This window comes from Chiloscyllium plagiosum, unplaced genomic scaffold (genome assembly GCF_037043375.1).
Source record: "Chiloscyllium plagiosum isolate Xiang-an unplaced genomic scaffold, Cpla_swu_hap1 HiC_scaffold_3, whole genome shotgun sequence".
NCBI lineage: Eukaryota > Metazoa > Chordata > Chondrichthyes > Orectolobiformes > Hemiscylliidae > Chiloscyllium > Chiloscyllium plagiosum.
In genome coordinates, this window is record NW_028270141.1 from 158,382,169 (window position 1) to 158,405,009 (window position 22,841).

Here is a 22,841-nt window from a genome sequence, read left to right on the forward strand (position 1 = left end):
CTGAATGATAGAGCAAAGCCTAGGGGCTGAATGGCCATCTGTTCCAATTTGTTTCTTGTTTCTATTCTCAAGCAGAGCACTTCTTGTTTTAAATCTGAATTTTTTTAAAAAGCTGATATATATATCCACTTGGTTTTTAATATCGTAACTGCAGGCTGTCAGTGGTGATAGTTCCTGTTCAGTATCACAATGAAGTTATAGTGCTTATATCTTCATAGCAGAGTCAGGTCCTTTGGAAATTTAGACCCTGTCAGCTATCTAACTTGTTTGACAAAACTTTGTTACAGATGTGGCATACAGTACTTGAAAATTGGGCATTTTTCCTGGTCCTGAAATAGCTGGGTGCATCTAAACTTCATTTTTCTCTGCAAAAATCGGAAAAGAATATTCAGGCAAAATTTGTACTGAATTATATTTTGACATTTGTTTGTACTGTACTTGTCCAGGATTGTTTGATGGGACAATGTGAAATATTTAAATTTACCAATATATAAATTAGGAGCAGGAATGAGGAGAGGTTAAATAGGTTGTGCCTATACTCACTAGTATCTACAAAAATGAGGAAGACTTTATTGAAACATACAAGATTATCAGGGGATTTGACAGGGGAGATAGGGAAAGGTTGCTGCATCTTGCAAAAGAGTCTTGGTCGAGAGGGTACAATCTCAGAGTAAGGGATTACATATTAAAGACAGATGAGGAGGAGTTTCCTCTCAAGGGCTAGTGAATCTGTGAAATTTACCACAACAGGCTGTCGAAGCTGGGTCATTAAGATAGTCAAGACTGACAGAGATTTTTAATCAATAAGGGAAGCAAGTATAATGGGAAAGTGTAGTTGAGGATTATCAGATCAGCTGCGATCAGCTTGAAGGTCAGAGCAGATGGGCTGAATGGCCTACTTCTGCTCCTACTTCTTGTGGTCTTATAGAATGGGCCATTCATTCTCTTGCCTCTGACATGTGATCATCGTGGCCAATCTGATTGTAACATCAAATCCACTTTCCTGTCTGCCCCCTCCCTTGTTAATTGAGAATTTAAAAGAATCTTCTCACAGTCCTTAAATTGTTACATTGCAGAAGGAGGCCATTCCGCCTGATGTGTCTTCAGTATCTCTCTCAGTATTTTGATTTATTGCTAGTCTTTTCCCCATATTCCTGTACATTGTTTCCAGGTAAATAATCATCTAACACCCCTTTGAACACCTCAGTTGAACCTGCTTCCACCACACTTCCAGACCCTAACAACTCACCGTGTCAAAACGTTACATGGTTCATTTGCTACTTTTGAAAAATATTTAAATCTGTGCCAGCTTATTCTGGTCCTTTAGGAATAGGAACTACTTTTCCCTATCTACTCTATCCAGAGCCCTCATGATATTGTAAACTTCTATCAAATCTTCTCTTAGCCTTTACTTTTCAAAGGAAAACAGTCCCAATCTCTCCAATCTGTCCTTATAACTGCAGTTACTCATTGCTGGAAGCATTCCTGTAAACATTTTCTGCATTCTCTGCTGAAATGCAGCATCCAGACTCTGTATAATATTCTATTTGAGTTCTAACAAGTGTCTGATATAAGTACAGTATAACCTCTTTGATCATGCACTCTATGTCCCTGTTAATGAAGCCTGGATTACTGTATGTTTTACAGCTCTCTCTAACTGTCCTGTCACTGCTAATCATTTTTGAACACATACACCCAATCTTCCTGCACATCCTTTAGAATTGTGCTTTTTTATTGTATACTGCCTCTCTATATTCTTCCTGTCAAAGTACATGATTTCTGCACATTGAACTTCATCTGCCTCTTGCCTGCCCACTTCACAAACTTGTCCAAGTCCTTTTGAAGTTCAACACAGTCTGCCTCACAGTTTACAATTCTTCCAAGTTTCATATCATCTGCAAATTTCAAAGTTGGCTCTTATGCACAAGATCTCAATCATTTATATATATCAGGAAAAGAAAACTCCCAGCATTGACTCCTTGGGATCTCCATTAAAATCATTGGAGGCAATTCAGGGAAGGTTCACTTGATTAAATTCCAGAGATGAGAAGCGTGTCTTATGAGGAGAGTTTGAGTAGTTTATGCTTTTTGCAGCGTTTAGAAGAATGAGAGAAGATTTAATATAAGATGCTAAAGGAGATTGACAACGTAGATACAGAGCAGATGTTTTCCCTTGTGGGTCAATCCAGACTGAGAAGTCATAGCTTTGGGACACGGGGTAGCAGATTTAAAACAGAGGTGTGAAAAAATTACTTCTCTCAAAGAGTCGTGAATCTCTGTAATTTACTATCCCAGAGTCGGGTAGATGCTGGCACACTGAATAAATTTGAGGAGGAGATAGGCAGGTAATTAATAACAGGTTAAAGGGTTGGAGAACAGGCAGGAAAGGGGAGTTGAGGTGGAGATGAGATCAGCCATGATCATATTAAATGGCAGAGCAGGCTCAATGCCTGCTCCTAGTTCTTACATTCTTCTGATTCTCACTTTATCACACTGATTTTATTGTTCCAGACTCTTCCTGTCCCCCACTCAGTTGCCTGGATGGATGGTTTACAATGCAGAGCAATGCCAACAGGATGGGTTAAATTCCCATACCAGCTGAGGTTACCATGTGGATCTTGCCTTCTCAACCTCACCCATCACCTGATGCATGGTGACTCTCTAATGAGAGAGCAACCCAGGTCCTCTGGGTCTATGCCAGCTCTACCTTTTACCTTTATAATATCCTGGGGAGATCTGTTTGGGTGATCATGGAAATCATTTTCCCTCTTGTGGGAGAATCTCAAACTAGGGGTCATAATCTAAAAATAAGGGAGTGTCCATTTAAAACAGAGATGAGGGAGCATTTTATCACTCAGAGGATTGAGAGTCTTTGGAATTCCCTTCATAGAATTATAGAGTCTTTGGTCCATCAAGTCTATGCCATGATCTCCACTAGTTCCACTTTCCTGCAGTAGGCCCATATCTTGAATATCCATAGCCCATGGATTTCCTCAAAAGGCAATGGATGCAGGATCTTTAAATATTTATAAGGTAGAGAAAAATAGAATCTCGATTACCAAGAGAATGAAGGATTGCCAGGTCTCTAGGCAAAACAGCCTGAACACATAACCGTGGAGCCAAGATATCTCGCATCTTCTCCCACTGCTTGAATAATACAACATCATAGATGTATCTCACAATGAGTTCCAGTCACGTGATTTTAAAAACTGCCACATTTTCTTTGACTGTCCCTTGGTTTAAAACAGAAACTTTTGTAGTTCACAGTCCAAACCTAAAAGTGGTCTTTATGGTATTTCAAACTCAGTGACTAGAATGTGTTTGCCAAATACACAGATAGGTAGGCATGTAGTATGGATGGGATGTAAAAATTGCAAAGAGACATTGATATTTAGAGTAGACCAAAGTATCAAAGAGGATTTGGATGTTGGATTCCAAGTAGAATAGAGCAAACAGTTCAGAATGATGGTCAGCCTGGGAAAATGGGAGGTTCCAAAGAACATTGGGGCTAAAATGAAAACACACGAAAACCCAGTGATCAGGCATAACAAGTCTTCCCGATGATTAACAAAATGTTAAAACTGAGAGCTGGAGTGCAAGATTAGGCTTTTTCCACAAGAGAACCTCTCTAGCACGGGCTAAATGGTAAAAACCAGAAGAGTCGGCCTCAGCTGAATACAGCTTTTCTGATTTTTGTGGCATCAGTTGATGCATGGCTTCACATACTTGCAGTTGGCAGATTTGACTCTCCATTTCAGTGGTCATCTGTCTCTATTTAAATTGCATTTTGGTATCTCTGCTGTCTGGAACCCAGATTGTGCAAGTCAGTTTCAGTGAATTTCTCTTGGAGAGTAAACATACCATTTGGAGAGCTATCCTATGCCCATGGATAAGGTCTCCTTGGAGTGGGAGTGGGTACGTTGTCTTATCTGGGTCAGGAGCCTGTGGTGCTGTATTCATAAGAGGTAAATGAAGGAATTTCCATGTCTTGAATTTCCATGTCTTGAATCTGTGAGGATTTTCTTTTAAAATACAGATATCAATAAACACACAATTTTCTTTTGCATAGCATGGCTCCTGAAGTTTTTCCATGGTGAATAGTGGTTTGGCATGAGTCAAAGTAGCTGAGAAATATGGATTGGCATGAGTTAACACTTTCTCCTTTGAACCCTCCCACTTCCTCCAGACCAAAGGGGTAGCCATGGGCACACGTATGGGCCCCAGCTATGCCTGTCTCTTTGTTGGCTACGTAGAGCAGTTGATCTTTCGTAATTACACCGGCACCACTCCCCACCTCTTCCTCCGCTACATTGATGACTGCATTGGCGCCACCTCGTGCTCCCGCGAGGAGGTTGAGCAATTCATCAACTTCACCAACACATTCCACCCTGACCTTAAATTTACCTGGACCATCTCTGACACCTCCCTCCCCTTCCTGGACCTCTCCATCTCCATCAGTGACGACCGACTTGACACTGACATTTTCTACAAACCCACCGACTCCCACAGCTACCTGGATTACACCTCTTCCCACCCTACCTCTTGCAAAAATGCCATCCCGTATTCCCAATTCCTCCGCCTCCGCCGTATCTGCTCCCAGGAGGAGCAGTTCCACCATAGAACACACCAGATGGCCTCCTTCTTTAGAGACCACAATTTCCCTTCCCACGTGGTTAAAGATGCCCTCCAACGCACCTCGTCCACATCCCGCACCTCCGCCCTCAGACCCAACCCCTCCAACCGCAACAAGGACAGAATGCCCCTGATGCTCACCTTCCACCCCACCAACCTTCGCATAAACCAAATCATCCGCCGACATTTCCGCCACCTCCAAACAGACCCCACCACCAGGGATATATTTCCCTCCCCACCCCTCTCCGCCTTCCGCAAAGACCGTTCCCTCCGTGACTACCTGGTCAGGTCCACGCCCCCTACCACCCACCCTCCCATCCTGGCACTTTCCCCTGCCACCGCAGGAACTGTAAAACCTGTGCCCACACCTCCTCCCTCACCTCCATCCAAGGCCCTAAAGGAGCCTTCCACATCCATCAAAGTTTTACCTGCACAACTCCTTTTCCACCTAACCACTCCACCCTCTCCTCCCTAACCTATCACCTTCATCTCCTTCCCCACTGACCTATTGTACTCTATGCTACCCTATCCCCACCCCCACCCTCCTCTAGCTTATCTCTCCACGCTTCAGGCTCTCTGCCTTTATTCCTGATGAAGGGCTTTTGCCCGAAACTTCGATTTTGCCTGTCCTCGGATGCTGCCTGAATTGCTGTGCTCTTCCAGCACCACTGATCCAGAAATGAGTTAACACTAAGCTGGCATGGGACCTTAAAGTGTGGTGGGTACAAAGGCATATAGAGTCATAGAGTCATAGAGAAACATGGAAACAGACCCTTCGGTCCAACCCATCCATGCCGACCAGATATCCCAACCCAATCTAGTCCCACCTGCTAGCACCCGGCCCTTATCCCTCCAAACCCTTCCTATTCATATACCCATCCAAATGCCTCTTGCAATTGTACCAGCCTCCACCACTTCCTCTGGCAGCTCATTCCATCCACGTACCATCCTCTGTGAAAAAGTTGCCCCTTAAGTCTCTTTTATATCTTTCCCCTCTCACCCTAAACCTTGCCTTCTAGTTCTGGACTCCCCAACCCCAGGGAAAAGACTTTGTCTATTTAACCTATCCATGCCCCTCATAATTTTGTAAACTTCTATAAGGTATTATAACCTGCAAAGGGACTTAGATATGATGCAGAGCTGGGCTGAGGAGTGGCAGGTGGAGTTCAACCCTGTCAAGTGTGAGGTTGTCCATTTTGGAAGGACAAATAAGAATGCAGAATAAAGGGTTAATGGTAGGGTTCTTAGTAAGGTGGAGGAGTAGAGGGATCTTGGGGTCTATGTTCATAGATCTTTGAAAGTTGCCACTCAGGTGGATAGAGCTTGTAAGAAGGCCTATGGTATATTAGCGTTCATTAGCAGAGGGATTGAATTCAAGAGTTGTGAGGTGATGTTGCAGCTGTATAGAACCTTGGTAAGGCCATATTTGGAGTACTGTGTGCAGTTCTGGTCGCCTCACTTTAGGAAAGATGTGGAAGCTTTGGAGAGGTGCAGAGGAGATTTACCAGGATGTTGCCTGGAAAGGAGAATAGGTCGTACGAGGATAGGTTGAGAGTGCTAGGTCTTTTCTCATTGGAACGGCGAAGGATGAGGGGTGACTTGATAGAGGTTTATAAGATGATCAGGGGAATAGATAGAGTAGACAAAGACTTTTTCCCCGGGTACAACAGAGTGTTACAAGGGGACATAAATTTAAGGTGAAGGGTGGAAGGTATAGAGGGGATGTCAGGGGTAGGTTCTTTCCCCAGAGAGTGGTGGGGGCATGGAATGCGCTGCCTGTGGGAGTGGCAGAGTCAGAGTCATTGGTGACTTTTGAGTGGCAATTGGATAGGTACATGGATAGGTGCTTAAGCTAGGACAAATGTTCGGCACAACATCGTAGGCCGAAGGGCCTGTTCTGTGCTGTATTGTTCGATGTTCTAAGGTCACCCCTCAGCCTCCGACGCTCCAGGGAAAACAGCCCCAGCCTGTTCAGCCTCTCCCTATAACTCAAAACCTATAGCAACATCCTTGTAAATCTTTTTTGAACCCTTTCAAGTTTCACAACATCCTTCTGATAGGAAGGAGACCAGAATTGCGCGCAATATTCCAACAGTGGCCTCATCAATGTCCTGTACAGCTGCAACATGACCTCCCAACTCCTGTATTCAATACTCTGACCAATAAAGGAAAGCATACCAAATGCCTTCTTCACTATCCTATTTACCTGCGACTCCACTTTCAAGGAGCTATGAACCTGCACTCCAAGGTCTCTTTGTTCAGCAACACTCCCTAGGACCTTACCATTAAGTGTTTAAGTCATGGTAAGATTTGCTTTCCCAAAATGCAGCACCTCACATTAAACCCCATCTGCCACTTCTCAGCCCATTGGCCCATCTGGTCAAAATCCTGTTGTAATCTATCTTAGCATACGGATGATCAGGGTCAGACTGGTGGGTACAGAAGGTTATGTTGGCTTGGAGGCATGAGAGGAGATATGAGAGGAAAGGCTAGAGGACCATAGGGTGGCATAGCAGAGATCTGTTGGCTCGAGTTGGCCTGGATAGGGTTTGGAGAGTGTGTGATTGAAGAGGGCATGCAAGGGGTGGGAGCTACCTGGATGTTTTTGATTTCATTGTCTTTTTGTAAGGAGTCATGTTGGATTCAAAAGGAGTCATGTTGGATTCAAAGCATTAACTCTTGTTTCTCTCTCCAGACATGCTGCCAGATCTGTTGAGTCTCTCCAACATTTCCTATGTTTGTTTCTGAATTCCAGTTCCTGTAGTGTTTTGTCTGGTGCTGGTGCAGCGACAGGTCTTGTGCCCGGGGCATCTGCAGCTAACAGTCTCCATTCTGGAGTCCCCCAGCTTAATTCCCATGATACCCTACCATCCCAGAATGAGAAACAGATATTGTAGACCAGGTTCTTGGGTTGTACTTGTGGTCGCTGGGAAATGTCATATGTCTGTGCCCCCATCTAGGAATGAACATTGAGAACTATGAGGGAGAAGAGGTTTTGCTACTGCTATTCAAATCCTTGGCTAGCCCTCACCTTCGGAAACACAGATTGTGTTTGGAAAGAGTGCAGTGGAAATTTACCAGAAAGTTACCAGGAAATGAGTCTCAGGAATGATTGGATAAACTAGGTTTATATTGCCTAAACAGTAAGGAGAGCTATACATGTCTTCAAGTAAATCTCACTTAGAAAGAGCAGTGGGTGCTTGTTGAAATAATGCGAAATCTGAGGTGGCTCGGTGTTTGCTGGTAAAGGGGAAGAGGTCTGGAGCCAAGGTAGATGAATGAAGTTTTTTTTTACACAAGATGTACGTGCTGTTGCCATATCATTGGATTATTAGTCCAGGAATAAAACCACAGTTAGCATTTAAAATACAGATCAGCACAATCTCATTGAGTGGCTTAATGGCCAACTCCTATTCTTATCTTCCAAACCCAGCTTCTCTGGTCTCACAATAGAACTGAACTCTTACCCTCAATACTGTCCAGTCAGATACTTCGGTCTACTAACTCTGGTTGGCTGTGCCTATTGGCACCATGCTCATGCCCTTATCTACTTCCATTACCCCTCAGCAAGTCCATCTCTGTGAAACTCTTAATCCTATTCCATACATGAAAGGTAAAATATCTTCACTTGAGTTTGATATTCCAGTCTGAGATTATCTTTAATTTCAGATGTCTCCAGAAAGGGACTAGATACTGGAGCACACAGCACTAAGGATCTTACACCATCCCGAAGGTTTAACAGAACATCTCCATCTCTGTGCAGGTGCACCCTGGAGTGATGCTGGTAGGTCCCTCATGTGGAGGAAAGACAACAGCCAGAAATATCCTACAGAAAGCCTTGATCATTTTACCGAGCATTGCTGCAGACGCTGACAGCACATCATACTTGGTGAGATTCTTTTTTAAGATTTCGATCAGAGGATAAGGGTGTCACTGGTTGGGCCTGTCCTGAGCTGCTCCTTGAGAAGGTGGTAATGAGCTGTCTTCTCGCACTGCTGCTGTCCATGTGCGACAGGGATAGCTACAATGCCCCGAGGGAAGGAATAATTAATCAACTCTGAGAAATAAGTTAGATAAGATGCTAATTAAAGTCATTCAAATTCATTGTGAATCTCCACAAATTATCTTCTGATATAGCAAGACATAAAGTGGATATAAAAGCTTTTAATTTTAAGATTTAGTCCTTCAGTGTGATACATATCAACAGGGAGAGGTTGGACAAGCCAGGACATTTTTCTTTAGAGCATCGGAGACTGAGGGGGGGCCCTGTGGAGATATATAAGATCATGAGAGGCATGGATAGGGTGAATGCACTCAGTCTTTTTCCCAGGGCTGGGGAATTGAGGACTCGAGGGCATCAGTTTAAAGTTAGAGGGGAAAAAATAAAAGGGAACCTGCGGGGCAATGATTTTACACAGAGTGTGGTGTACAAACATGGAATGAGTTGCCAGGAGAAGTGGTTCAGGCATGAATATTAACAAGATTTATAAGACACTTGGTCAAATACATGTACAGGAAAAGCTGAGAAGGATATGGGCCAACCAGTGTTGGGTTAGCGTGGACGGACATTTTTGTTGGCACGAACCAGTTTGGTCCGGAGGGCCTGTCTCCATGTTGGAGGACTCAAGATGGGAAAAACCTCCCAGAACAATACTGAGGAGGTGCCACACTGTCAGAGGGTCAGTGCTGAGGGATTGCCGCATTGTTGGAGGGTCAGTACTGAGGGAGTGCCATACTGTTGGATGTTCAGTACTGAGGGAGTGCTACACTGTCAGAAGATCAGTACTGAGGGATTGCTGCACTGTCAGAGGGTCAGTGCTGAGGGAGTGAAACACTGTCAGAGGGTCAATGCTGAGCCGTACTGTAGGAGAGTCAGTACTGAGGAAGTGCTGCACTGTTAGAGGGTCAGTACTGAGGGAGTGCAGCACTATCGGAGCGTCAGTGCTGAGGTACTGCCATACTGTCAGAGGCGTCAGTGCTGAGGGAGTGCCGCACTGTCAGAGGGTCCGTGCTGAGGGAGTGCCGCACTGTCAGAGGGTCAGTACTGAGGGAGTGCCACACTGTCAGAAGGTCAGTACTGAGGGAGTGCCACACTGTCAGAAGGTCAGTGCTGAGGGAGTGAAACACTGTCAGAGGGTCAGTACTGAGGGATTACTACACTGTCAGAGGGTCAGTACTGAGGGAGTGCCGCACTGTCAGACGTTCAGTACTGAGGGAGTGCCACACTCTCAGAGGGTCAGTGCAGAGGGAGTGCCACATTGTCAGAAGTTCAGTACTGAGAGATTGCCGCACTGTCAGAGGGTCAGTGCCGAGGGAGTGCCACACTGTCGGAGGGTCAGTGCCAAGGGAGTGCCACACTGTCAGAGGGTCAGTACTGAGGGATTGCTGCACTGTCAGAGGGTCAGTACTGAGGGAGTGCCACACTGTTGGATGTTCAGTACTGAGGGATTGCTGCACTGTCATTTCCACGCCCCCCTACAACCCACCCTCCCATCCTGGCACCTTCCCCTGCCATCGCAGGAACTGTAAAACCTGCGCCCACACCTCCTCCCTCACCTCTATCCAAGGCCCTAAAGGAGCCTTCCACATCCATCAACGTTTTACTTGCACCTCCACTAATATCATTTATTGTATCCGTTGCTCCCGATGCGGTCTCCTCTACATTGAGGAGACTGGGCGCCTCCTAGCAGAGCGCTTTAGGGAACACCTCCGGGACACCCGCACCAATCAACCACACCACCCCGTGCCCCAACATTTCAACTCCCCCTTCCACTCTGCCGAGGACATGGAGGTCCTGGGCCTCCTTCACCGCTGCTCCCTCACCACCAGACGCCTGGAGGAAGAACGCCTCATCTTCCGCCTCGGAACACTTCAACCCCAGGGCATCAATGTGGACTTCAACAGTTTCCTCATTTCCCCTTCTCCCACCTCACCCTAGTTCCAAACTTCCAGCTCAGCACTGTCCCCATGGCTTGTCCGGACTTGTCCTACCTGCCTATCTCCTTTTCCACCTATCCACTCCACCCTCTCCTCCCTGACCTATCATCTTCATCCCCTCCCCCACTCACCTATTGTACTCTATGCTACTTTCTCCCCACCCCCACCCTCCTCTAGCTTATCTCTCCACGCTTCAGGCTCACTGCCTTTATTCCTGATGAAGGGCTTTTGCCCGAAACGTCGATTTTACTGCTCTTTGGATGCTGCCTGAACTGCTGTGCTCTTCCAGCACCACTGATCCAGAATCTGGTTTCCAGCATCTGCAGTCATTGTTTTTACCTGCACTGTCAGAGGGTCAGTGCTGAGGGAGTGCCATACTGTCAGAGGGTCTCAGTTGAGGGAGTGCCACTCTGTCAGAGGGTCAGTGCTGAGGGAGTGAAACACTGTCAGAGGGTCAATGCTGAGCAAGTGCCGTACTGTAGGAGGGTCAGTACTGAGGAAGTGCTGCACTGTTGGAGGGTTAGTACTGAGGGAATGCAGCACTATCAGAGTGTCAGTGCTATGGTACTGCCATACTGTCAGAGGCGTCAGTGCAGAGGGAGTGCCACACTGTTGGAGGGTCAGTGCTGAGGGATTGCCGCACTGTCAGAGGATCAGTACTGAGGGAGTGCCGTACTGTCAGAGGGTCAGTGCTGAGGGAGTGTCGCACTGTCAGAGGGTCAGTGCCGAGGGAGTGCTACACTGTCAGAGGGTCAGTACAGAGGGATTGCAGAGGGACAGTACTGGGGGAGTGCTGCAATGTCAGAGGGTCAGTACTGAGGGAGTGCTGCAATGTCAGAGGGTCAGTGCCGAGGGAGCGCCACACTGTCGGAGGGTCAGTGCTGAGGGAGTGCTGCAATGTCAGAGGGTCAGTGCCGAGGGAGCGCCACACTGTCGGAGGGTCAGTGCTGAGGGAGTGCCACACTGTCAGAGGGTCAGTGCCGAGGGAGCGCTGCACTTTCGGAGGATCAGTGCTGAGGGAGTGCCACAATGTTTGGGGGCCAATACTGAGGGAGTGGTGCACTGTCAGAGGGTCAGTACTTTAGGATTGCTGCACTTGCAGAGCGTCAGTACGAGAACATAGAACAACAACAGCGCAGTACAGGCCCTTCGGACCTCGATGTTGCACTGACCTGTGGAATCAATCTGAAGCCCATCTACCCGACACTATTCCATTTTCATCCATATGTTTATCCAATAACCATTTTAATGCCCTTAAAGTTGGCGAGTCTACCACTGTTGCAGGCAGGGCGTTCCACGCCCCTACTACTCTCTGAGTGAACAAGCTACCTCTGACATCTGTCCTATATCTATCACCCCTCAATTTAAAGCTATGTCCCCTCATCCTAGCTATCACCATCCAAGGAAAAAGACTATCTCTGTCCACCCTATCAAACCCTCTGATTATGTTAATGTCTTTATAAAGTCACCTCTCAACCTTCTTCTCTCTAACGAAAACAACCTCAAATCCCTCAGCCTTTCCTCATAAGACCTTCCCTCCATACCAGTCAACATCCTAGTAAATCACCATTGAATCCTTTCCAAAGCTTCCACACCTTTCCGAGAGTTCAATGACCAGAACTGTATGCAATACTCCAAGTGCGGCCGCAGCTGGGTTTTGTACAGCTGCAACATGACCACGTGGCTCCGAAATCCCTCTACCAATAAAAGCTAACACACCATATGTCTTCTTAACAACCCTATCAACCTAGGTGGCAACTTTTAGAGATCTATGTACATGGACACCGAGATCTCTCTGCTCATCTACACTATCAAGAATCTTACCATTAACCCAGTACTCTGCATTCCTGTTACTCCTTCCAAAGTGAATCACCTCACACTTTTCCACATTAAATTCCATTTGCCACCTGTAGCCCAGCTCTGCAGCTTATCTATGTCCCTCTGTAACCTGCAACATCCTTCAGGACTACCCACAACTCCACCGACCTTAGTGTCATCCACAAATTTATTAACCCATCCTTATATGCCCTCATGCCGGTCATTTATAAAAATGACAAACAGCAGTGGACCCAAGACAGATGCTTGTGGTACACCGCTAGTAACTGAATTCCAGAACGAATATTTCCCATTAATCACCATCATCTGCCTTCTTTCAGCTCGTCAATTTCTGATCCAAACTGCTAAATCACCCTCAATGCCATGCCTCCGTATTTTGTGTAATAGCCCACCGTGAGGAACCTTACCAAACACCTGACTGAAATCCATATACACTGCATCAACAGCTTTACCCTCATCCACCTGTTTGGTCACCTTCTCAAAGAACTCAATAAGGTTTGTGAGGCATGACCTATCCTTCACAAAACTATTGACTATCCCGAATCAACTTATTCCTCTCTCGATGATTATAAATCCTGTCTCTTATAAACTTTTCCAACACTTTCCTCTCAACCGAAGTAAAGCTCATTAGTCTATAATTACCAGGATTGTCTCTACTCCCCTACTACTCTACTTCTTGAACAAGGGGGAGTCGAGTACTGAGGGAGTGCTGCACTGTTGGAGGATGAGTACTGAGGGAGTATTGCACTGTCAGAGGGTCAATACTGAGGGACTGCTGCACTGTCAGAGTGTCAGTACTGAGGGAGTGCTGCACTGTTGGAGGATCAGTACTGAGGGAGTATTGCACTGTCAGAGGGTCAGTACTGAGGGAATGCCGCACTGTCGGAGGGTCAGTACTAAGGGAGTGCTGCATTGTCGGAGGGTCAGTGCTGAGGGAGTGTTGCACCATTAATCTGTTTCCTATCACTCAGCTGATTTAGTATCTCTGTTGCTGTTGTCGACCTATACCATGACCTGTACCATGACTCACTATATTGTGTACACCAGATAAATAGCTTTCCCCTCATCTACACCTCCACCCCCCTGTCCCCGGTGCCCTTCAAACAACACAAGCTTGTCATTTAGTCACAGGTTTCCCTTTGGTTTCCTTACTTGTGAAAGGATGTACTGGCAGAGGAGGTTCTTGAGTTGAGAGGGTTGGCTTATGAGGAGCGATTGGGTAGACTGTACTCACACGAGTTTAGTAGAATGGGGGGAATGTTTAAGAAACGTATAAAATGATGAAGGGATAGACGAGAATCGAAGCAGGGATCTTGTTTCCATGAGCAGATGAAACTGGAACTGGGGGTTACAGCCTCAGAGTAAGGGGGAGCTGATCTAGGTCAGAGTTGAGGCAGATCTTCTACTCCCAAAGGATTGTGATTCTGTGCAATTCCCTGCCCAGTGAAGTAGTGAGGCTACCTTTTTGGATGTTTTTAAGGCCATGATAGTAGATGTTTGAACAATAAAGGACTTAAGGTTTACGATGAGAGGGTGGGTAGGTGGAGCTGAGGCCATGAAAGGTCAGCCATGATCTTACTGAATGGCAGGGCAGGCTCGAAGGGCCAGGCGGCCTACTCCTGCTCCTATTTGTATGTTGTTATGTTTCCAGAAGTAATCCCCCCCACCCCCGGAAGTTAAACTGATCAGTTACTGTCAGGCTGATCTTCACAACCATTTTGAACAATCTATAGATTACAACAAAATTGTGATTATATTTTTCGTATCCCTTTGCTCTGGACAAATTGATTCTGTCTTTGTTCCAAATGAAACATCTTTTTTCACCAATAGTGCAATGTTCTCCTGAACCAGAAACTGCACACCTCTTCCTTTCATCCTTCTATTTCTGTATTCGCTCACACATAGCACTGGGAGTAATCAGGATATTACTTCTTTCAAGACCTTGCTTGCTAATGTTCTACCTAGCTCCCTAAATTCTAACTGTAGGATCTCACCGCCTTCCTACATCTATCCTTACTACCAATGTGGATCATAGCCTCTGGCTGTTCAGCCTCCCCTGAAGAATATTCTGAAACTGTCCTGGGATATTCTTGACCTAGGATCAGGGAAGGAACAAACCATCCTGCAACCATTGGTGGTTGCAGAAACACCCGACTAATGACGGTTGCTTAACAATCAATCTACTCATGACTTTGTTTCTGATTGCTTCAGAATGAATGAATAAAAGTGTTCACAGGTAATGAAAAATAAAGCCATTGACATTTGACTGCCCCTAGGACTTTTCTCAACATGGGTCTGAGATTAATCTTTAATTCCTGGGACCTCCAGAACAGTGATGTGAGGATTGACAATCCTAATTCACAGCCAGGAATAGAATAATGAAGGGTGGGAGAATTCAAGGTGAAGTAACATGTCTTAATGTACGGGTCACCCAGATGCTCAAACTTGTTTCCTAAATGGTTTTAATTCCTTCAACAGAGCCCCGTGGCTAAGAGAGGCAAATTAGAAACCTTCACCATCAATCCCAAGTGCATCACTCTTGGGGAGTTGTATGGGCATGTGGACCCACACACAATGGACTGGTCTGATGGCTTGCTGGCTCAGGCAATGAGGAGGTTTGCAAATGACTTGCACAAGGAGTATGACAACAATTTGGAGATGAAGATGCTTTCAACTGCTATCGTGAATGTTGACAGAAAATGGATTGATTTCCAAGATCATAAGAGGCTAGAAACTGAAGGTGAGTGTGTATGATCAATGAGATGCTGTTGCTGTCATTGAAAGAGATAGACTGGGTATTCTTTATTGATTGAAAAAGTGGTGCTACAGGAATTGTCAAGCTAAATGAGATGGCCCAATATATATTACAATATACAACCATTTTCTGCAGAGAAATCTGGACATAATTTAACTTAAAGCATTGGAATTTACTTTTCAGACAGAGGTGGGATGAACTCCGTTTCAAAGCCAAATGAGGAGAAAGTGAGGTCTGCAGATGCTGGAGATCAAAGTTGAAACTTTATTGCTGGAACAGCACAGCAGGTCAGGCAGCATCCAGGGAACAGGAGATTCGACGTTTCGGGCACAGGCCCTTCCTCAGGAATGGTCAGGTCAAGGGAAGATTAGATTCCCTACAGTGTGGAAACAGGTCCGTCGGCCCAACAAGTCCACATAGACCCTCCGAAGAGCAACCCACCCAGACCCATTTCCCTCTGACTAACGCACCTAACACTATGGGTAATTGAGCATGGCCAGTTCACCTGACCTGCACATTTTTGGACTGTGGGAGGAAACCGGAGCACCTGGAGGAAACCCACGCAGACACGGGGAGAATGTGCAAACTCCACACAGTCGCCCGAGACTGGAATCGAACCTGTGACCCTGGTGCTGTGAGGCAGCAGTGCTAACCACTGAGTCACCGTACCGTCCCAAAGGTTATCTGTCTCAGGTCAAGAAAAGAGAAGTTTGCCCACACCTACTGAAACACAACTATTCAGTCTTGTGGCATGCATTGGTCTTCACTGACTGGGTTAGTGTTTATCACCCATCTGTAATTGTTCATGCGAAGGTGGTGCTGCTGAGTTACACCTTGAACCATCACAGTCTTTGTGATGGAGCTATGCTGGTGGAGCTGTGAGGGAGGGAGTCAGGACTTTGATCCAGTGCATCAGTGAAGCAACGGTGATATGTTTCAAAGTCAGGATGGTGTATGGCTTGGCTTGGTGGGAACTGGCTTGGAAGTAATTTTCACCCTGGGGAGATGGGCAGGGTACCATGGATGGTTGGATTGGCAGCTCCACTGTTTAATCTTTGGCCAGAAGTTTCTTATAGGAGAAAGTGAGGACTGCAGATGCTGGAGATCAGAGCTGAAAATGTGTTGCTGGAAAAGCGCAGCAGGTCAGGCAGCATCCAAGGAGCAGGAGAATCAACGTTTCGGGCATGAGCCCTTCTTCAGGAATCATTCCTGAAGAAGGGCTCATGCCCGAAACGTCAATTCTCCTGCTTCTTGGATACTGCCTGACCTGCTGCGCTTTTCCAGCAACACATTTTCAGCCCAGAAGTTTCTTAATTGGACTTATAGTCACGAAAGAACATTATCTGTGTCAAAAATAAAACACTGCAAATTAATGTAAATGTAGAAATATGTGTTACAACATGGAGACAGACACCTGAATTAAATCAGCCTTTCTCCCTCTGCATTTGGAACATCGAGTAAAATTAAACTGTCAAAGATCTCCAAATAGTTATTCTAATGCTTCCTAACCAGACTTTTGAATACCAATTCCAGACTTTGTGAAGGATTAATTTACACAGACCAGTTTTGTATCTTAAACCAAAGCTATTTAATACAGTGAACAGAAAAAATTTTAAACATCATGGGGTAACAACTCTGGAGGCCCAACTGGAATTGAATTGAATTGAATTTATTGTCATATGTACTGAGGCACAGTGAAAAGCTTTGTCTTGCAAGTCATACAGGCAGATCACAGAGTTAAGTAGCATAGATAGTAAATAATAGGTAAACAGCCGCACAAACAAAAACACAGGTACAGGCGAATATTAAGAGTTTGTGAGTCCATTCAGTATTCTAACAACAGTCGGGTAGAAACTGTTATGAAACCGGCTGGTGCTTGTGTTCAGGCTTCTGAACCTTCTTCCTGATGATAGAGGTTGTAGAAAAACATTGCCAGGGTGGGATGGATCTTTGGGAATGCTGGCGGCCTTCCCTTGACAGCGGGCCTGGTAGATGGATTCTGTAGATGGGAGGTTGGCCTTTGTGATTGTCCAGGCTGAGTTCACCACTCTCTGTAGTCGTCTCCGATCTTGAATGGTACAGTTGCCATACCAGGTAGTGATACATCCAGACAGAATGCTCTCGATGGTGCACCTATAAATATTGGCAAGAGTATTCCCCGTCATGTCAAATTTTCTCAGCTGCCTGAGGAAGAAGAAACGTTGTTGGGCCTTTGTAACCAGTGCATCACATGAACAGTCCAAGAAAAGTTGTTGTGGATGACCACTTTCAGAAGCTTTTATTTATTTTTTTAGATAGATTTTATTATTAAATTCCCTGCAGTGTGGAAACAGGCCCTTCAGCCCAGCAAGGCCACACCAACCCTCCAAAGAGTAACCCACCCAGACCCATTTTCCCTCTGACTAATGCACCTAACACTACGGGCAATTTAGCATGGCCAAGTCACCTGACTGCACATCTTTGGACTGTGGGAGGAAACCGGAGCACCCGGAGGAAACCCACGCAAACACGGGTTGAATGTGCAAACTCCATAGTCACCCAAGGCTGGAATCGAACCTGGATCCCTGCTGCTGTGAAGCAGCAGTACTAAGCACTGAGCCACCATGCCGCCCCTGTGCCACTATGCTGCCCTGAGCTTGACACTCTCATCGTTTATTGTGGAATACTAAAATATACACAGGTGTACATCAGCTATTCCCAGCATGAAACAAACTGTTTTGCGGACCCATCCCTGGGTCTGCTTTTTTTAAAACTACTATCCAACACGTGTAAAAACACCATGCAGACAACTCAGTTTTTACTTGCAGAGCCCACTATAGGCAATGTAAACCATCAAAAATGAAGGATAGGGAAAGAGGGAAGGAGTTAAATCAAAATGATACAGGAGTGGGAAATAAAGCACTGTATCTCTGGCAGTGCCCACCTCTCTCTAAAGGCATTGAGAGCATTGATCAGCACTGCATGCTCCCTCTCCATGGACACCTGGACACAAACATAACCATGGAAAAGGGGTTTGGGTCTGCTTTATAAAGGGTGGGACGATGTTGCTCCTTTAACAAGGTGATGTTGAGCTTGGTCTTTTTCGAAACAGATGGTAAAGGCAGAGGTTCCGAAATGTCTGGAAATATGTACTTGAGAAGGCCTTTAAGTCTTTCTTGTACAATGAAAGGGGGATGGCCAGTTCTCCCAGTTCAGGGTTTTTTCTGATTTGGTTTGGTTGAGTTTAGGCTGGGGATCCAAAGAAACAGCTCCATGCTGATCCTCTCTCTCTCTCTGCAATCTCTCTCCTGTACGAACCTGTATTTGATTTTACTTATTTGGCCAAGGGGGTGTTGATGGGGCTGTTGCAAGTATTTGGAACAATATTATCATGAAGTTGCAATAGAATTGAGTGGGCTTTCAGATTGGTTAAGTTATTCTAAATTCAGTTCTGTTTTGTTCATGTTTCATTCAGTAGTCTGTAAAAATATTCTGTTTTTCTTAAAAATGAGCGGTTGGGCCAGCTGCATCACGACTGGAATATCCACGTTACACCTGCTTAAAACAACTAGAAAAGGTAGGCTCTGGGCTACTTTCTTGACATGCTTTGAGGGGTCTGGCCTGGTCTATAAGAAGGGCTCAGGTGATGAGTTCCAACGGGGCAGCTAGGCCTGTTACAAAGGAGATTAATTAGTGATTCCCTCTAGGCCCTATAGAAGTTATCACACTCGGTACACTGATTAATAAAACTAATCAGTTATTAAACTGTGCTTTCAATCCAAAACGTGTGAGGCCTTCAGATCAGGAGACCAACTCAAATATAAGGAATTCAAGTATGACCTTCGCGGAGCGAAGGACCAACACCGTTCCAAACTAGAGACCCAGACAGACACCCGGTGACTAGGGCAAGGACTGAATGACATCACAGATTCTAAAAAGAGACATTGCAAGATAGCAGACGATGACACATTCCTCCCTGATCATCTCAACGCCTTCTATGCTCGCTTTGAGCAGAATTTCGGCGGAGAGGTAACACCTATTCTGACAAGTCCTGATGAACCTATCCCAACAGTCGCTGCATCAGAGGTCAGATCAGTTTTCCTTCATGTGAGTCCAAGGGAAGCGATGGGACCAGACGGAGTACCAGGCCATGCACTCAGAGCATGCGCAGAGGTCTTCTCGGACATCTTCAACCTCTCCCTGAAGCAGGCCACTGTCCCTGCCTGTTTCAATAGGGCCAACATCATCCCTATGCCTAAGAAGACTCATGCAGCATGTCTCAATGACTACTGCCTAGTGGCCCTAACCTCAGTGGTCATGAAGTGCTTTGTAAGGCTGGTCATGGCATTAATAAACTCCAGCCTCCCAACTACTCTTAACCCACTCCAATTTGCCTATCGGACCAACAGATCCACGTCAGATGCCATATCACTTGCCCTTCACTCCTCCCTAGAACATCTTGACACCAAGAACAGCTACGTAAGAATCCTACTCATTGACTACAGTTCAGCCTTCAACACTATTAACCCCTTGAGATTGATTACTAAACTTAGTGATCTCGGACTAAGCCCCACTCACTGCAACTGGATCCTCAGTTTCCTGACCCACAGGTCACAATCAGTGAAGACTGGGGACAATATTTCATCCTCACTAACACTCAACAATGGAACCTCCAGGGGTGCGTACTCAGTCCCCTACTGTACTCACTGTATACCCATGACTGCGTCACCAAATACTAGACTAATGCCATTTACAAGTTCATTTTGATGACACCACCACAGTCGGCCGAATCTCAGATGGTGACGAAACAGACTACAGACGGGAGGTGGAAGACCTGGAAAAATGGTGCACTGAGAACAATCTAGCTCTCAATGCCGGCAAAACCAAGGAACTCATTACTGACTTTCGGCATGATGTTACTCATGCCACCTACACATTAACAGCACAGAGGTGGAACGAGTGGAGAGTGTCAAGCACCTGGGAGTGGTCATCCACAACAAGCTTCCTTGGACTCTTCATGTGGACGCATTGGTTACAAAGGCCCAAGAAAGTCTCTTCTTCCTCAGGCAGCTGAGAAAATTTGGCATGATGTTGAATACCCTTGCCAACTTTTATAGGTGTGCCATCGAGAGCATTCCGTCTGAATGTATCACTACCTGGTATGGCAACTGTACCGTTCAAGATCGGAGACGGTTACAGAGAGTGGTGAACTCGGCCCGGACAATCACAAAGGCCAACCTCCCATCTACCAGACCCACTGTCCAGGAAAGGCCGCCAGCATTCTCAAAGATCCATCCATCCTGGCAATGTTTTTCTACAACCTCTACCATCAGGGAGAAGGTACAGAAGCCCGAACACACGCACCAGCCGGTTTCATAACAGTTTCTACACTACTGTTATTAGAATTCAAAGTTTGTGCGAAGATTTGTAGCTCGGGTGCTCGTTGTTGTGGTTCTGTTCGCCGAGCTGGAGGTTTTTGTTGCAAACGTTTCGTCCCCTGGCTAGGCGACATCATCAGTGCTTGGAAGCCTCCTGCGAAGCGCTTCTTTGATGTTTCCTCCGGTGTTTATAGTGGTCTGTCCCTGCCGCTTCCGGTTGTCAGTTTCAGCTGTCCGCTGTAGTGGTTGGTATATTGGGTCCAGGTCGATGTGTTTGTTGATGGAGTTTGTGGATGAATGCCATGCCTCTAGGAATTCCCTGGCTGTTCTCTGACTGGCTTGCCCTATGATAGTAGTGTTGTCCCAGTCGAATTCATGTTGCTTGTTGTCTGCGTGTGTGGCTACTAAGGATAGCTGGTCGTGTCGTTTCGTGGCTAGTTGATGTTCATGTATGCGGATTGTTAGCTGTCTTCCTGTTTGTCCTATATAGTGTTTTGTGCAGTCCTTGCATGGTATTTTGTACACTACATTAGTTTTGCTCATGTTGGGTATCGGGTCCTTCGTTCTGGTGAGTTGTTGTCTGAGCGTGGCTGTTGGTTTGTGTGCCGTAATGAGTCCTAGGGGTCGCAGTAGTCTGGCTGTCAGTTCTGAGATGCTCCTGATGTATGGTAGTGTGGCTAGTCCTTTTGGTTGTGGTATGTCCTCGTTCCGTGGTCTTTCTCTTAGGCATCTGTTGATGAAGTTGCGCGGGTATCCGTTTTTGGCGAATACCTTGTATAGGTGTTCCTCTTCTTCTTTTTGCAGTTCTGGTGTACTGCAGTGTGTTGTGGCCCTTTTGAATAGTGTCCTGATGCAGCTTCGTTTGTGTGTGTTGGGGTGGTTACTTTCATAGTTTAGGACTTGGTCTGTGTGTGTGGCTTTCCTGTATACCCTTGTAGTGAATTCTCCGTTCGGTGTTCTCTGTACCATCACGTCTAGGAATGGGAGTTGGCTATCCTTTTCTTCTTCTCTCGTGAATCGGATTCCTGTGAGTGTGGCGTTGATGATCTGGTGTGTTTTTTCTATTTCCATGTTTTAATGATTACAAACGTGTCATCGACATATCTGACCCAGAGTTTGAGTTGAATTTGTGGTAGGACTGTTTGTTCTAACCTTTGCATAACTGCCTCTGCTATGAGTCCCGAAATTGGTGATCCCATGGGTGTTCCGTTGATTTGTTCGTATGTCTGGTTGTTGAATGTGAAGTGTGTTGTGAGGCACAAGTCCAGTAGTTTAAGTATGCCGTCTTTGTTGATAGGTTCAGCGTCCTGTTTTCTGTTCTGTATGTCCAGTAGGTTGGCTATTGTTTCTCTGGCTAGGGTTTTGTCAATCGAAGTGAACAGTGCCGTCACGTCGAATGATATCCTGGTTTCTTCTTTGTCTATGTGTATATTTCTGATATGATAATAGGATAAATAGGATAAATAACACACTAAGGAATCTACAAAAAAACGGACAGATAACCAGAGCTGACCTACAAAGAATGAAACCGGAAAGCAACAACATCCCCAGATTCTATGGATTACCTAAAGTACACAAACCAGACATCCCACTCAGACCCATAGTATCACTACCAGAGACACCATCATACAAACTGGCCAAAGAACTACAACAGAAACTGAAACACCTGGTCAGCGGATCCAAACACTCTATACAATCAACACAGGAATTCTTGGACATCATCAGAAATATACACATAGACAAAGAAGAAACCATGATATCATTCGACGTGACGGCATTGTTCACTTCGATTGACAAAACCCTAGCCAGAGAAACAATAGCCAAACTACTGGACATACAGAACAGAAAACAGGACGCTGAACCTATCAACAAAGACGGCATACTTAAACTACTGGACTTGTGCCTCACAACACACTTCACATTCAACAACCAGACATACGAACAAATCAACGGAACACTCATGGGATCACCAATCTCGGGACTCATAGCAGAGGCAGTTATGCAAAGGTTAGAACAAACAGTCCTACCACAAATTCAACCCAAACTCTGGGTCAGATATGTCAATGACACGTTTGTAATCATTAAAAACACGGAAATAGAAAAAACACACCGGATCATCAACGTCACACTCACAGGAATCCGATTCACGAGAGAAGAAGAAAAGGATAGCCAACTCCCATTCCTAGACGTGATGGTACAGAGAACACCGAACGGAGAATTCACTACAAGGGTATACAGGAAAGCCACACACACAGACCAAGTCCTAAACTATGAAAGTAACCACCCCAACACACACAAACGAAGCTGCATCAGGACACTATTCA

The 22,841-nt window shown here is 45.7% G+C and overlaps 1 protein-coding gene across 1 annotated transcript in view; it reads left to right on the forward strand.

Moving 5' to 3' along the window:
- Positions 1-22,841, forward strand: part of LOC122540190 (dynein axonemal heavy chain 6-like) — a 1,075,999-nt gene that overhangs the window by 234,077 nt on the left and 819,081 nt on the right. Inside the window, exons 31-32 of the mRNA XM_087984706.1 lie at positions 8,396-8,521; positions 14,884-15,145. Of these exons, the coding sequence (XP_087840832.1) occupies positions 8,396-8,521; positions 14,884-15,145 (388 nt within the window). The remainder of the gene's footprint in view (positions 1-8,395; positions 8,522-14,883; positions 15,146-22,841) is intronic.